Source organism: Bombus vosnesenskii, unplaced genomic scaffold (assembly GCF_011952255.1).
Source record: "Bombus vosnesenskii isolate JDL3184/JDL3185 unplaced genomic scaffold, Bvos_JDL3184-5_v1.1 scf7180000013295, whole genome shotgun sequence".
Taxonomy (NCBI): Eukaryota; Metazoa; Arthropoda; class Insecta; order Hymenoptera; family Apidae; genus Bombus; species Bombus vosnesenskii.
This window is the reverse complement of record NW_022882946.1, coordinates 5,109,292-5,126,235: the sequence shown is the minus strand read 5'-3', so window position 1 is coordinate 5,126,235 and position 16,944 is coordinate 5,109,292. Positions and strand designations below refer to the sequence as shown.

The window sequence follows — 16,944 nt, the reverse complement described above, 5'->3', positions numbered from 1 at the left end:
TCGCGAACAGTCCACCTTTTTCCCCTACCCATCCCTCCCCATACGATTTATCTTGATCCATCGACGAATCGACCGATCAAAAGCTGTCGATTTGCGTCGAATTCATCGTCTGACCGATGATCGTTTACGATCGACCGGCCGATCCACTACGACACACGAAAATCACGAGTACGCGTGAACTGTTGCTCCTCCGTCCTCTTCTTCTTCTTCATTTTCTTCGTCGTCCTCATCTCGATAGAGAATCACGCGTGCTCGTAGGTGAAACTGCGTCGAATAACTTCCCGTTGATAATCATCGTAAGAGAAGGTGGGGCAAATTTATGTGCGTCGACTCGAACTAGCTGCGTGCAGGTGGAAAATCAGCCAGCCTCGACGATAGCGTGCATTATATAACAGCATGGCTATTTTCAAGTGTCGAGGAAATTTACACGGAAACTATTTTTGTCATTCGATACTGAATGACCAACGTTAATGATCGTATCGTGTTCTTTCTCATATTCTCATGTTATTTATTTCAAAAAATATTAGAGTTGAAGCTGGATTGAGAAAATTAATGAGTACGTCATTAAGACACTTTGAACTTTATAATAGCTGTCATGTGTATCTTCATCTTTAAAATCTTGTAGAAACTTTCCTATATTTCTATCTTTCAAATTTTCCCTGTCAAAGATAATTTATGGCATTATGTAATTACAGCTACATACATCATCTCCTAATTACCTTTTTTACATTACGAACAACATTATTTAGTGATATTCAACCAATTTAGAAATGTCAAATTACACGTGACAGCAAGACAGATAGTGATCAACCGAATCTCATCTAAAGGTTATCAAACTACGTATCAAGAATAGTCAGCGACTATCAAACTGTCGAATCTAAAAAACTATACTTTCACGATATAAAATTAATTACCACTTAGAAGACATAATGAATTTACAAACGTAATCTTTCTGTTGGAAAGACTTCGTGATACAACATGATTAACACATATCGATGCGTTAACACGGTAAGAGACAAGAAATTAATATTAATCGAGCATCAAGCGTTAAGTGAAAAGTAATTACCAGTAAATCTTCTTTAACTGAGACGACTTAATTCAACCGGACTTTCTCTTTCGTCTGAGATGTTCGACGTGCACAACTTTAGCTCGTAACATCCTGCAGATAACAATCGGAAAGAGGAAGAGAGAGAAAGGAAGAGAATTTATGCGGAGGCAGGTACGAAGTGCGTTCAAGTGGGTGGAAAATCAGGACCAGTGGGTGGTGCAACCGATAACTCACGTCTGATGGCAGGGTCCGAGCGGGGACTCGGCCCTTCGATTTTTTCGGAGAACCAAACGTGAGAATTAACTGATAAAGGCGATACGATAGCAGCCGATTTATGACTAATTTGTACGAATAGAAGTTCTTAATTTTGCGCCCTGCAACCTGCTAACATCGGATGTATACGTAACACATAATAACGATATAACTGAGCAACTTTATAAAAATTATCTTGAGAGAAAAATTCAATATTCCTTATAATTTTTACCCTTTATAACATAAACAGTGAGTGCCGTACGGGTAATAAGAAACTAAGTTCTTATCTTACAACGTTACGCGGTCATTGAACTGCGAGCCGAACGTGACAAACGCGAGTTACATACGAGATAAAGTTTGGTTACGATATTAAATTTAATCTGTAAGATTGAAAACTGCTTGACGATAATTACGTACGGTAGTTTAATATTTTTCAGATATTACGCTATTTCAGTTATACGTAAGTTAAAGAATATAATCGTTAAAAGACAGAACTCCTACGAACGGTAAGAAACATAATCCCATAATATTTTTAATCAGATACAACATTACATGTTTCGGAAATCTTACATAATTTCTGACGACATCCATATAACAAAAATGATTAGAATTGAAAATCAGAAACGATTCTCCTTACGAAGCAACCTTGACGATCATGAGGATAAAACGTTGCATCGATTAAACTAGAAGAATTAAACTCATTTCGAATCAGACTTCGGCGAACAACGCTTAGGCGTAATTTTCCAAGAATCATCGGTTCGAAAGAAATCGATGCGACCCAGTGATCGTATCGCGCGTAAAAGCGCGAGTGAATTTGCAATGAAAATACATCGACCCGAAGATTTAACACTAGTGCGAACGCGATCTCGAGGCCACAGGTTACGACGCCCTCACCGCCGACGCCTCGCAACCCCTCGGCGTTCATTCGCGTTCCATTTCACGAAGGCTCAAAACAACGCCTCGAACAGCTGTTTGAAGCTTAAAGGCAAGGTCGCAGCCTTTACGTCTGCGTACGCAATGCCGCCCGTTTCAACGCGTCGCTGAACGCACGTGTGTATACGTACGCATATGCGCAAGCGCGCGTGCGTGCGTGCGTGCGCAGATTCGCTACTGTGTGTTAGCGCGCGCATTTGTGCACGCTCACGTGCGAACACGCGAGTACGTGACACGCCGACGAGTGCAGTGCACTCGATGACAGTATGTGGTATCGCAGCCGATACATACACATTTCTCGTCTTATGTGCAAACACCAGATGAAAATAAAACGCAGGAAAAAGTAGAAACGTTGAGTAACTGAGATCGAGGATAGGAGGATAGGATCAATAGATTCGATCGAGGATGATGGAGGTAACGTATTATATATTTAATTTGATAAAATACTATTTAATAATTTACTTAATCCTATCGATCTCTTCGAAATGGATATAATATTCTAAAAGATATTAAATATGTATCTAGTTTTTAAATATTTGATTTCAATACTTAATACAATTTCATTAACTTTTGTATAATCCACGTTTCTGATCAGCGAGATATTCTAAAAAAGAAAAGATGTTTAATGAAACATAAACGTGACAAAGAAGCAACGAAAATAGCACGATATTGTACGCGATTTTTCATCATCGATATCTTCCAGAGCACCGAGGAAGATTAAATGACATTTCGCTGCATTTAATTATACGTCGATCTAATCGCCAATTATCGGTGGTATTACATAAGTAAGAAGCCATTTAAACCTTTTAATTTTTATGAGATTATTTAAATCTTCGAATTTTCGTAAAGTCAACGACACCGTCAACGACTTTAACGCGCATATTGAATTTATCGTTAAATCTAAAAGTCTGACGATAAATTGTGTTCTGTTTGAATCTTTAGACGGAAAAGTCAAGTCGTTTCGCGTGTATACACAGATGACGTTCGCCACTGATCGACCCACGTGTGCGCGCGCACATGCGCGTTACGCACACGCACTCATGCAGCATGCAGTCCGTAGTGTGCGTACACGGACACGTTTTACTGTCGCAGGGAGAGCCACCGCGCGCCGTACCACCGCACATAACTATAGTTATGCAATCCACCAACTCGTATTCATGGTCAAGGTCTGCGTCCTTACCTTACCGCTAGATACGTGTACGTGCACACACCAGTGCGACGGCTGTGCAAGGAGTTCACGTACGCGGAAAAGAGGGGCGAGGTTGCCGGTGAAAGAATAAGGGCCCGGACGTTATCGAATTCAGACAGAAGCGACGAATAAAGTTGAGCGTCGCTAATAGACCGGTATGCGAAACCGGATCGTCCGGAAACGTTAATAGAGTGGGCGTGATAAAGATAAAAAAAATCTGATTCCGTTCGCTCGTTTCGGGCAAAAGATACGAGTTTCCAGATCGATCTACTCTCGCTATAGTCACTTTTCTTTGATCTTCGCTTCGGGTCTACCGATAAACGCACGTGCAGCGGCACTTACACGCTGCCTGGGTATGGAATTTGCATAAGTGCAAAAATTATTCATAATACAAACGAGTTCTTTTCTCCAAACGAGAAAATAAGTACATATTGCCGCGTAGATTTGACGAAGTTATGTGAGTCTTTAACGAGCTTTCTCCGCGCACGAAAATAACAAGCATTATTTTCCTCGGCCGCTTATTTATGTAGAACATTCCGAATGGAAAATATGTAGAGCGAAACGCTGTGGTAATAAAGTTTGCTAAGAGAACACTGGTTGATCGACGATAGACCGAACAACGAAAAGCACGGCCGGTGGTAGCGTGCGACTGCCAGCCAAGGAAGAAAAGGATGCGTAGAGGAAACGTGGTTTCTTTTACCTTTTCATCGGAGTGGCTGAACGCGTACACGGCCGCTAGTGTTGGTGCGCGTGCGCATGTGCACGCGCACTGCCAGTAGGAGGTAATGGTAATGCATGGAGGAAAACGGTAATAACGCAGAAAAGCAGGAGAGGCGGTTGCAGTGATTTAATATAACTGAGTTACAGGAAGTGAATATTATTAGCATTCGCTCACGGTGGACCTATGCACGTACATTTATCTTTCTCATTTCTTGTATATTCGTTCGATGTACATATACTGTAGCTCGATACGCGTACAGGGAAATGTGTACTCCAAGTTTACTCAAATACGTACGTGCACACCTGTATACGTGTTATACGCATGTGTGTACGAGACAGGGTGTGCAAGTACGTGCAAAAAAACAAGTGTACAACAGGGAGGACTACAGCGGGTCAGCAAGAAAGGAAATAATCACTCTTCGTGTGCGTTTAACGCGTCAAGGAACGCGTATGCATACGACGTATGCGTGTGACGGTACACGACACGTAATATGTGTGATGTAACGTACACAGTGCCTGAAATGCACGTGCATTACGGCGCGCTTATTTGTGCGCCGAACGAGTTTCGTTGATGCAACGAAATCGCTTCGCGGTAACCACCATTTTACCGTGCCTTTTATCTCGTGAATAACGACCCCATTGCGGGAAGAATCGCCATACTCATGAGGGAATGTAACAGTCTATAGTCTACACTCTACACTCTACACTCTACACTCTACACTCCACGGTCTACAGTCTACAGTCTACAGTCTACAGTATACAGTCTACACAAATAGACAGTTCTGTCGCGTTTAAATATTAGGTCTTTGGGTGCCGGTAAATGACACGAATTGTTGTATACGCAAAGACAATTCGAGTAAAGAATATCGAATTGGTCAGCGACTTGAAAATTATAGGTATCAGCAAAAATGTATTTTAAGAGTGAAACTTCGATATTCGATGGAGAAAATATTTTAGCATCAAAGTATTTTATTCAAGAAGATAACCGTATTGAATTGCTCTTTTTCAGAAGTAAATAAATAAATCAAAAATTTGTAAAAAAATCTAACTTTGTTACATATGCTTATACGTTTTTAACATCAAAGAATTCGCATTAATCACGAGGCACTGCTCCTGCACCAGGAAGTCAGGGTGTACAAGTTCGATCAGATACACACGGAACAGCCGATCTTAATCAATTTCCCTTAATTTTACCGTTGCATGACCACTTGGTACTGTATACTGTATACCTACATAGTAGGCAGTTCAATGGCGTTGCACTGCCAACGCTAACACGACTCTCTTTCTCCTTCTAAAAAGGTCTCCTCTACCTCTACCGTCATTAGCATTGCCATTAGCTAAGTCTTCTACACTGCAAAAAATCTTATCCCTAGTTACTCCGCTACAAACTACCGATTAACATATCATTTAATTATCGGCCGAATTAAGAAAAGAACAACTAAAAACAGGTATCAAATAAATCTTTAATGACCCTTGAAATTATGCAACATTTTCTCTCCTGTTTAGTTGAGAAACCAATTACTTTAAGTTTACGTAACACAATTTTTCCTTACCTCAATGCCAAACCGCAATACTCTATTTAACTAAATTGATTTACTCGAATAGCAATACATCAGAGTTTCCTTAACGTATTGCGAAGAAGAGTGTGCTGCACGCAGCGCTAGACAAAGCACCGAATAGCAAATGGATTGTTAGTTTCCTGGCTGACGACTTGAGAGCGAGTCGCGAACGACTAGATTGCCGTGCGGCATAATACCGAAGCAAGGAATAAAATTTCTTTTTCAATTACGAGCCGCGAAACTCTCTGTCCGGCCATTATCACCGCGCGTGATACCTCGTTAAAACGTATCCGGAAGGTCAATCGTTTTATAATGCAAAAGGAAAGAGAGGGACAAGAGAGAGGGAGAGAGAGAGAGAGAAAGAGAGAGAGAGAAAGAAAGCAGGGGATTGGAGATGTATCGCGGTTAGGGTCGATGTATGCATTCTACACGTGGCTGTCTCTGGTCGTAGCTGCGCGTGCACCGATGTTTCGGTGCACCGCGTATCCTATACGCCGTGATTTCATTTTATTCGACGCGTATGTATATGCAGGGAAAAAGAAAGGAAGAGAAAAGGTGCGATAGAAACGCGCGACTCGACCGTGTTGTGTGCTGCTACACACGCACGGTCTCGCGTGCGCGCGCACGCATACATTCGCGCACACGCGCACTGGTAGCATCACTTCACTGATGATATACCCTACCGAGAGTTCATTGCTCTTGAGGTGCAACGGAGAACGACGAGGATTCGCGCGAGAACGTCGGAAAGAGAAGGAGAAACGGAGAGGGAGACGCGAACTGGCATTGGCACGATGGAGAGAGACAAAAACGGAGACGCACAGCACGGAAGACGAAAGGGAACGAGCGAAAGAGACTAACCGATGGTACGAACAAGACACTGTCAAGAAGCTCTGAAAAGTCGAAGGAAGGGCGGAGAAAGACGGATCGAGAAGTATGTATTTACCACACGTCTCGGCGACTTTTAATAATTCACACGCGATTCCCAGCGCACCGTTCCGAGTCAAGACCACACCACTCTCGATGTTTTCGTTTTCTCTGGTCGCACGCACATGTTCGAAGGAAATGGCAAGGCCGGTAGGAAGCGATTGGGTTAAACGCTCTTCTAACGAATGTCCGTCGGCGAGTATCGGTTTCGTGCTAACGTAACGACACGTTACGCTTTATATCCGTACGTGGTTAAACTGCGTGCTGCTCGCGAGACATCGGCTACGATCGTAACCTCGTAAGTACAAACCGCCTCCAGAGCATCTCCCTCGGCTGGTCGATGATAGTAATCGTCGTTAATCACGAGCCAACTGGCATAAAACAATTAAATTCGCGTACCCGACGAGCTCTTATAGGTACTTCTGATAAGTTATACTTCTCAGTTTTCTCAACAGCCGCACCGCCTGTTCTTCGCCTGTGCAATTCCCAAAGCCCAAGATAAATTCACTTTTAAAGCACGCTTCACTTTGAAATATCGAGTATCATCGGGCGGGACAAATCAAAATGACATTGAGTCGATCGAAAAATCGGAAAATATTGGACGCGGACGCTCGTTGAGCGTACCGACTCGAGCTTGTACCGGACACGTACCGGGTGCAATGTACCTGGATGAGTCACACGGTAACAGCGCACACATTCGCGTACGCACATGCGTCTCCACGCGCGATTCGCGCTCGTGTGCGCGCGCGTCTTTCGTCCTTGTCTTTCTCACTCGGTCGCGGCGGCGCGGCGTTCCTCGTTACTCGTAACACGCCAGAAAGAAACGAAGAAACGCGGTAACTTGCGCGCGATACGCGCTACGAACAGAGACGGGGAACGGGGCAACGAGCAAGATGGAAGATAAAAATCCAATCATTTCGACCGGTTTTGCATCGTGCCGACGAGGATAATGGAATACCGCGTCACTTTTTGCCGGTGCACAGAATATTTCCTCGCGTTAATATCCGCGCGTTCTACCCCGGCTCCTCTCCTCGTATCTGCGCCAGGTACGTACCTAATCGTGGTATACACCGCGCATTTGGCGCCCCTTACGTGACTGGCGCCAATCAGGTTAAGCTATTTCTAACTTTTGCGGAAACAACTTTGATTCGTTTCTTCGTTTTCCTTTTTCCTTTGGCTAATTATGAAGTTTTCGTAATTATGATGTTATTTTCCTTCGTTTAGTCAGAAAATTTGCTAACCAAACTATGCGCAACTATCTGTAATTATAAATACTTAATGTTACAGCGTAATATATAACTGTATCCAATAAATTTAATACGATATCGTAATAAGTCAATAGGTATAGAAAATGTATATAGCATACAAATAATATAAGAAGCTAAAAACATATTACAGTTAGCTATAACTTATAACATGTCTCATATATTCAACAAGTTAAAAATCGGGACGGCGATTACGAGTGTTTATTCCTCTAACGTAGATAATTAAAAGCATATTTTATGTAATTGTCACTGATGTTAACTAACCATAGAGTCCAATACCAATTGGCCAGTAGAAACGAATGGATAAAAATCACAGAATTATGTAAACACGTGAAACTACGTAAGTGTCAAAAACTGGTAGCTATAACGCTTCAGGGCAAGGAAATGATGCGATAACCTGTCGAATGCGGATAGAAAGTTCAATTCGTACGAGACGAACAAATTAGTCCCGCGGAAATTATTTTTAGACACAGAAACTAGCATAGTGGTAGTTCCAGACTGACTCGATTAAAAGCGAGTACGCGAGTCAGCTTTCGTCGCCCTTTTCCTTCTTGACAAGCAAAATATAGCTTCAGAAAAACACGGTTCGCCACGAAACAACATGTGTGCGATCGTTTCGAATTCTTATGGCAACCATAAATTTTAACGAGATTCTGTCACTTTTTCTGCAGGAAAACTGGATTATATCAAAGGATAAACGACGAGTATACGGGCGTGTAAAAAATCCGGAAACGTATCGAAAAGGTGAACGCCATACGAAGACAAGAAACGAGTATCTGGTTGCATGAATATTAATAAAGCACGTTAACTCGACACACGACTCTGTCGTGCTTATATTACACTCGGAAGTATCCGGCAATTATTCAAAACCAATGACCACGTTGAAGAGATCCTTCTGAGTAGCCGGTCATTTGTATGAGAGTTCGACGTTTTGAACGATCAAGCGAGTGAAATAAAAAATGCAATTTTTTTCAGATATCTGACAGCTTTTAAACTTTATCTCCCAAGAGATGTTTTTTTCATGATGATTTGTCCAAAATGTTCCGTAATTATGTAAGCTTGGAACTGTTACACTGTTACGGTATATGGATTTAAGAGTGTATCATTTCGATCAAAGATCGCTTTCTCTCGTCGAAATAAATTAAATTCATCGACACATATGCATTTTAAAGGCGATTGTGAAAGAAAACATAGGAAAAGATTGGGAAAAATTTTGAACAGAGAAGAACGTCTCCTTAATATTTATATGTTTTACATTTTTAACACAATTATTGTCGCAGAATTTCCAAATTTAATCTCACCTATCAACACATGTACAATTCCTTAATTAATTAACATAAACTCGACTCATACTGATTATCATCAACTTACTTAAATTTCCAAGAAATATCGTATAACAGTAATTTACGCGCAAATGTCTCCATCGTGAAGATCCTTGGGCTTAACAAGAAGGTTCTATCTAGTCCACAAGAATTTATTAAGCAGTTAAAAATAAATGACAAAAAGATGAAAAAAGGAAGAGGAATGAAAAGATGAAATGAGAAAGAAGGCGGTCAAAGAAACACATCGAGAGACTGCTAAAACGGTGTTGCGTAATCCTTTGGATTTAGTTTACTTTCGTCGGAGTCGATGCCACGCACGTAGCGTGACCGTGGCACTGAACCAGCGGCACGAACTTTCTCGTGGCCTTCGTTCCAGGAAGACGATTTACGTGACATGAACAGGACGCCAATGACTGCGAACGGTCATCGACGGTCCGAGCATCGCCTCTCCATTCGTCAGATCGTCGTGAATACATGTCGATTTCGAATCGATTATCGCTGTCGAACCTGGAGGAATCGAGTCCTGGTGAAACGAATTTTTTAGAACGCGATGATACAAGCATTGCGCAATGACATAAAAATAGAAAAGATATATATATCGAAGCTAGGTGTAACTAATAATAAAACTCCGCTCTATCATAGGTACTTTTCTAATCTCCTGTCCCATCTACGTTTTTTATATAACTTTGTATTCTTATGTTTCTTCCAGGGAGGAAAATTCTTTTCTTTCTATTTTAGCGCAAGTGATTTATCCATAAGAATTTATTTAGCAACCTTAAATCGATATGACTTGCTACAAGTTATTTCTTATAAACACAATTTATTTAAGAGCAACAACCGAATGATAGTGAATCTTCGCAGAGATGTACGAAATTGTTAGTAGATCGAGGATGTTTGTGTAAATATTATTAGAAACGCAAGTAAAACAACGTTTGTTTCGAAACAAGACAAAGGGATTTGTTTTATTCACGAAGGATAGCATACTCTTGATATTTTATATATTTTTGCATATTACCCGTATAATGTGCAATTTTGCATCTTTATGTTATAAATGTACAACTATTCACAGAGTAATTTAATTTACGACGATAGATAACAATTTCTTATATGTCAAAATTTACGTCGCTCCATTCCCATTTTCTTTACATCGATTCTACAATTACCTCGCAATACAATGATCGATAGATAGCCACGCAAAATATCGTACACAGAGCGAAGAAAACTTTTCTGCCTCATAATTCACCATCAGTCAATAAAACTCAATCACTCCATCAAATAAACAGGCAGGAAAAGAGATCTATCAAACAGACGAACATTAATATCATCCGTTCTATTCTACTTCCCTTCGAACACCACCAAACCCTCAGGTGCCAAGCTTCGTTTGACTTTTAACAAAACCCAAGATGCTGCTTTCGTTCTCGCGAGCAGTTCGCAACGATTTAAAAAGAGTACCGCGGGGTGATCAAGCGAACTGTCGATCCTCGACGAAAGTTCGTTGTTTTTAAAGTGCCTGGCGAACCTTCTTGCAAAGTTTGAGCGAGGAAAAATTGCGTGAACGACAGCGGAGCGGGCGAATTATGCGGATGGACGTGCGCAAAGGTAAAATGCGTCATCGTGCTTTCACGAGAATTCCCTTGGACCCTAGCGGGATGACAGGTCGAGAAATATTCAGGAGTCTGTTCCTTGAGCATCAAGAAAGTTATCGACAGCGAATGACACGAGCGTAGAAGCATCGAGGAAAAAGGAAATTCCTCGCGACGATTCGTCGCGTACTAACGCATCTCCCTTCAGGGAACTGTTCTAAATAGATTCAGTCGTGACAAACCTTGACCGCATCGAGATTGAAATTCAAAGTTGGATTTTCGGGAACCATCGTATCAAATCGACGCCGCAGTCCTTTTAGACGAATGTATAATTTAAATGGCGACTTCCACCGTGGTCCTCGACATTTCTCGACGTTTCTCATGCTTAACGAAAAGGTAGTTACCTAGTGATGTTGAAAGAATCGCGGTCTGATCGTATTAGACACTGGATATAGTATCTCTTCTCTTGAGAATTTTCATAGCTTCTGATAGTAGTTTTCGATATTTTGGGACGCGAATAGCAAAGTTCATAACATTATCGTTAGACTGCGGGTTTCTATGGATTTATGAAGGATTAAAAGATAAGTATAACATACAGACGTACGTAAAACATTTGAAGTATTTTAATCTCGTTAATATTGGAAACTGTGCTTGGATTTCGTTTCTCTAGCTGTGTTTATAAAAGTTTCCACTTGCATAAACACAATGGGGTTGGATGATTGGAGTACTTACGGTGCACGAGAAATATATCTAAAAATTGATCGCATTATAAAAATCAAACCACGGTCCAGTATTAGCTAAACATTAGCGTAATTAACATTTGAACGTATATAGTGTTTCACTCGATAATGCATATCCCTAAATTGTTCTAATGCTGATCTTGTTGTCGCGATGTCTCAACTTTTGATTGTCACATAAGGGTAGATGCATGTAACTCGTATTATTCCTTCAAAGTGTCACGTCTCAGGTTGTTTGAAACTTTACGCAGCTTGTCCTCGGTCGGTTATATGTCGGATGACGCGCAAGAAATTTGAATCGTTTGCAAACGACCAGACAAACGTATTATTTCCTCGGAATATTTTATATCGCTTTTGTAACAAGTTCTCTCCGCTTTCAATCTATTCGTTCTAAATATAAGTTTATTAGGTAATTACAACGCTTTTGTCCTAGTAAATGCTTAGCTCGGTTATAAAGCCAATTTTTACAGACACTTTAAAATCGACGATCTTCTATCAAACCAACGAGATACGCGCGTTTCGAAGTACAAATATTTCCAAATATTATCCACCTCGTTCGATATTTACGATTATATCTAAAATAAAATAACTCTAAGAAAACAACAATCGTCTTTCTCTGATTCTAATAAATTTTTTCCTAAAAAATGTTAGATACAATCAACCAGTCGGCCCAGCTTTCTCTTCTGCCCCTTTCGCCACGACGACGCTGATCGGTACGATTTTCGCATTTTCCCAAGCGAAGATGTTCGCGGCAAAAGGGCAACGAATCTGCATTACACGAGACCCTAATTGTAAGAAGAAAACGTGTATCTCTCTACCGTGCACTGTTGATTCGCGAGTGAAATGTCAGCCCCCGTTCTCTTTGCAAATAGAGAGCGGCAAAGAGAGAAAGAGAAAAGGAGAGACGGGGGCTGGGCTGGATTCACAAGGAGGATCGTACGAAACCAGTTTTCGATCCGATATTTCCTTCAGACAATGGGAACGCTCGAAGAAAACTCAATTGAAAGAGAAATCGGTAGGACGGTGGTAGCCAACCAGAGCTTCGTGGATTTATATTGTAGCCTGATAGCATTGTGCTCGCCTCGAAACGAATCGCAAGTATTGCAAACCACTCGACGACCTTTCCAATTTGTATCGTAACCTTTACAGAACCATCTAAGAAGAGGGAACGATGGAAGCGACAGATAAACATGGCGAATCAGAATTGTAAAATAAGCAACGGTATTATTAAAACAATTGAAAGTTTCGCGTGGGCCAAGAGATATCAATGTCGGTCTCGAGGCTTCTTCGTTTGGGAGAGTTTCGAACGAACGCTTCTATCCTGGCGTGTTCTCTTTGCTACTGGGCCAAATGTTTAAATTACAAGACTTTGGATCCAACTTTAATCGTCAATGAGATAAGTGTTTGATCTGTGAGACTTACATATTATCGACAATGAGTAGGAATTCAAGATAGATAAAACCAATTTCCCTCGCGTGTCCTTAAATATTCTCCAGATCCTCGTTTAAGATTGAGAGATCGCGGTCGAGACCAACCAAGTAAAATATTTCAAGACGTTTCAAGTAATTTCAGACGCATGTGTCATAAATTCAATGGAAATGAACACATAAATACGATACGGACATTAGCGATCTTCTATGGATATAGAGCGATATAAATCATCTGCTGAACAACAATACACTGAAATAGCCTGTAAAAAAGTAACGTCTAAATCGCTTTGAAGCAACAGCGTATAAGTTGGTCAGTTTTTTTACCTGTACGATCATGGACCGTAAAATTGAATCAATCAATTACAACTTTCATCATCGCGTAATGAAATGCCAGGTACGCGAGCGACGCGCCAATTTTTTCCTCCGCTCGCTTTCATAACGCCCATATCCACGCGGCGTTACTAAACCGTGCGAGAAACCGTAACAAAGGCACGCGTCTTGCAAAACATCATCGCTTAAACTTTAAACAATGCTTCTCCTTTCAACGGCATACCATAAAATATCACCGGATAACAATATCGTAACGTAAATTCATTCTATTTTTATAGTTCGTACTTCGACTAGGAGGTGATTGTACGTGAAAAGGATAAGTCAAAAACAATTGTACGATTAAATCTTTTCGTACAATGTTTCTCGATTTGTTTAAACACATAGAATCACACACCTTCTTGCCGATTGTATCGCGATCGCCGTACGAAATAACGAAACGGCTATATACGGTTGTTCACGGAAACATCTGAACATTTGCAGAAACCTTTTACGGATATATCGCGTGTACTGTATGAAATATTTTGCAGTTTTATCAACAACGTAACAACGCTCGACGATCATCGGTTACGTTTGGAAATTTGAAATTTAAAAATGTACATAGAAACTGCAGCATAGTCGATGGCTAAATAGCTACGTATTTCACAGAGATCATAAAACGAGCAATTGTTCAGTAGATAAGCCTTAAAATTTAATGCGTCCATTTCTAACGCTTACTATACGCTCAAGATCGCTGCTTATACGGTATATACTAATTTTTTACTAAATATAAGTTTAGAGTAAATACGTCTATCGTACATCGGTGCCAATGAAATTGCAAAATATTTTCTCCAACACGTACGACATATACATAAAAATCGTCTACGCTGAATATCTAAATACCTTCGTGAGTCGCTAACGTGTTAAAACCTAGTACCAATCGAATGACAGGGGTAACAGAAATGGATTTAAAAGATTACGAAACGTCCGAGGAAATAAAACACGACAGAAAAGCAAACAGAAAATTGAGATGGGAAAAAAAGAAAAAAAAAAAAGGAAAATGAAACAAACCTTGCTTAATGACGATGCCAGGGGGCACTTGGACAATCGGTAGGGCGGCGTTCGGAGGATTTACAGGGATGCTGGCTGGTGTTCCAGGCGGAGGCGATGCGCTGGCGCTACCAACGGAACCGGGATCGCTGAAGCCTTGGGTGCTGTTCTCCTCCGGTCCGTCGAAGAAGCTCAGATTGAATTCACTACCAGCGTCGAACGACACTTCCGGTGTAAGGGTGTCTGGCGCCGGGGCGCTACCCAGACCCGCGCTCAGCGACTGATCGATTTTGAAAACGTCCATTGTACGAAGAGGTAATGGTGATAATGACGTCGGTGATCGCGCACCTCGGTACCAACTGCGGTCACCATTCGCGTACTCGACTCGCTACGTGACTCGATTCGCGTCCGGCTCGATGTTCATCACTTTTCTATGTCGAGATTTATAGGAGACCCTTTTTTTCTTTATGCTTGCTATATGTCTCTGTAATTATTCTTTGCCTCTTCCTTCTTCGTACGCTCAAGTACGTAACCACTGTATCACGCTATCGCTATGAAATATTATTCTCGATCAAGGATTAGACGCGAGAGCGCCGTTCTTAAGATCGACGAAGAACCGAGAATCGAACCGATCCTCGTACGAAGATGTTTCTCGTTTAACGAATCGGAGGAGGTGTCACTGCTGATTTATAAACATATATCCTGCGTTCAGAACTCCAAGTCGTCGTACGACGAAGAAACGGAACACAGCAACGAAACGGTCTTTAGGAGGTTCGCGAATCGCGTGCCCACCGGATATTCGCTGGTGTATCACCAGCGGAACGAATAGTGCGCGAAACGACACACATCTATGCTCTTTATCCCCGTGATATCCTTTCGTTCAATCCCTTGAGCACACGCAATAAGAAAAAAAAAGAAAAAAAGAAAGAACGAAAAAAGCGAAAAGTACCTGAACGAGGCACTCCGCGTTTCTACGAATTCCTTGATCCTCGTCGAATGCAGCGTCGGTCCAACTTTTCCCGATCCACTCGCTCGGCTTTCCTCCAAACAGCGTGCTACCTGGAAACTTTACGCGCGAACGATCGTCGAGCACATCTCGTTTTCTCGCGGACCGATTCACCAACGGTGGAACGTCGACGACAGGCACGGAGATGACGAGGAAGACGAAGAAGACGACGAAAAAGACGAAGAGGGCGAAAAGGACGACGTTTTCGCAAGAAGATCGTCAGGTTTCGCGATGCTACGGTTTCGAGAAAGCATTCCTCTCGAACGGAGCTCTCGAGAGCGGTTGAACCGAGGTCACTGGCCGTTACTCCTCAGGCAGATTCTCAATGAAGCTGTCCGCAGGCAACTGACGAACAATTTTGGCACGTCCACGGCTTGGCCAGAGAGCGCGTTTTATCTGTTAATCTCTCTCCTTCAAAGCGCCTTCGAACACATTATGCGTTGCTCCCGTTCATACGATTCTCGTTATTCTCCAGACACTGGCGGCCGGGGGCAATGCTTTTCGGTAGCCTTGAGCAGCCTATTATTCAATCTGATACGATTACGCGCGGATGCTTTATTACGCTCGCCGTGACACGTTTCTATTTTCTCCCGATCCTTATCGGCGAGTTCAATCCGACTCGTCACGAATTTCACCGATTCAACGACTTTACGTCTTGATATGCTCCAGGAGAAACTTTAATGGATTTATTATATACAACGTACATGTATCTTCTTTGCGTCTATCCCAGCGCGTTGTTTGCCACTAGCCGAGCAACAGGCTACTCTCTGCTCTTTACTCTTTACTCGAGCAGACGATCGATGATGGTACTCGCGGCTGGTTAAAACCGGAACAAACGCGAGACTGAAAGAAAATATGAGAAAAATGAAAGACGTGGTTCGTTCGAGATGAAAATGTTAAATGAACGAAGTCGAAGAACTGTGGATCACGAAATGTGTGTGTTTGGATTCATAGAAGGTTGTTGATCGCGCAAGATTCAATTTCTTTTCCTTTGTTTTTTTTTTTCTTTCTTTCCTTTTCTTTTTTTAACGATCCTTTTTCCCGTGTCAACGCGAAAGCAAACAACTACGAAGCACCTGGCAGCGGTTGCACGAACAAACGGGGAAAAAAATCCGCACTTCACTGGCACCGTGTCACAACAGGAAGAGAAGACCTTTCTCGTTAGCTATCTGGTTGCCCGAGGGCTGCGAAAATCCGTGGGATCGCGATCTTCGACAGGGTTCAGCATTGTTTGAAAAGACGCTCGGTATCGTCTTCGTGCGAGGGCATGTTCTCATCGACATCGTTATTTTCCCTTCTAGCTCTCTCCCTCTCTCTCTCTCTTTCTCTCTCCCCGGGTTTCCGCTTCGAAATAAAAACGATGCGAGGGTTCAACCCATTATCTTTCCTTTTTGGTTGAGATCGAGAGATCATTCGCTGCTTTCGCTTTCCTTTTCCGCTCTTCTGCTTCTCTCTCTCTCTCTCTCTCTCTCTCCCTGACTTTTTTTCTATCTTTGTGTTACGCTTATGTTTATATATGTATATATATTTTTTTCTCCGTCCTTTTCTTCCTTCCTCTCCGCGTATTTTCTCTTCCTTCTTTATATTTTGTTCGTTTCTCTCTGAGTTTCACTTTATTTG

At 41.8% G+C, this 16,944-nt stretch overlaps 1 protein-coding gene across 3 annotated transcripts in view; it reads right to left on the bottom strand.

Annotated features, from left to right (window-relative positions):
• LOC117233116 (ecdysone-induced protein 78C) overlaps positions 1-16,944 on the bottom strand; it is a 140,150-nt gene that overhangs the window by 104,743 nt on the left and 18,463 nt on the right. For 2 of the 3 annotated variants that reach the window (XR_004493264.1, XM_033493089.1), the window contains exon 1: positions 14,340-15,097. The exons of the other annotated variant lie outside the window; for it this stretch is intronic. Coding sequence is in view for 1 of the 2 variants with exons in the window: in XM_033493089.1 (XP_033348980.1) it covers positions 14,340-14,622 (283 nt within the window). In the remaining variant the exon portion in view is untranslated. Of the gene's footprint in view, positions 1-14,339; positions 15,098-16,944 lie in introns of those variants that run through there. 3 annotated transcript variants of the gene reach the window in all.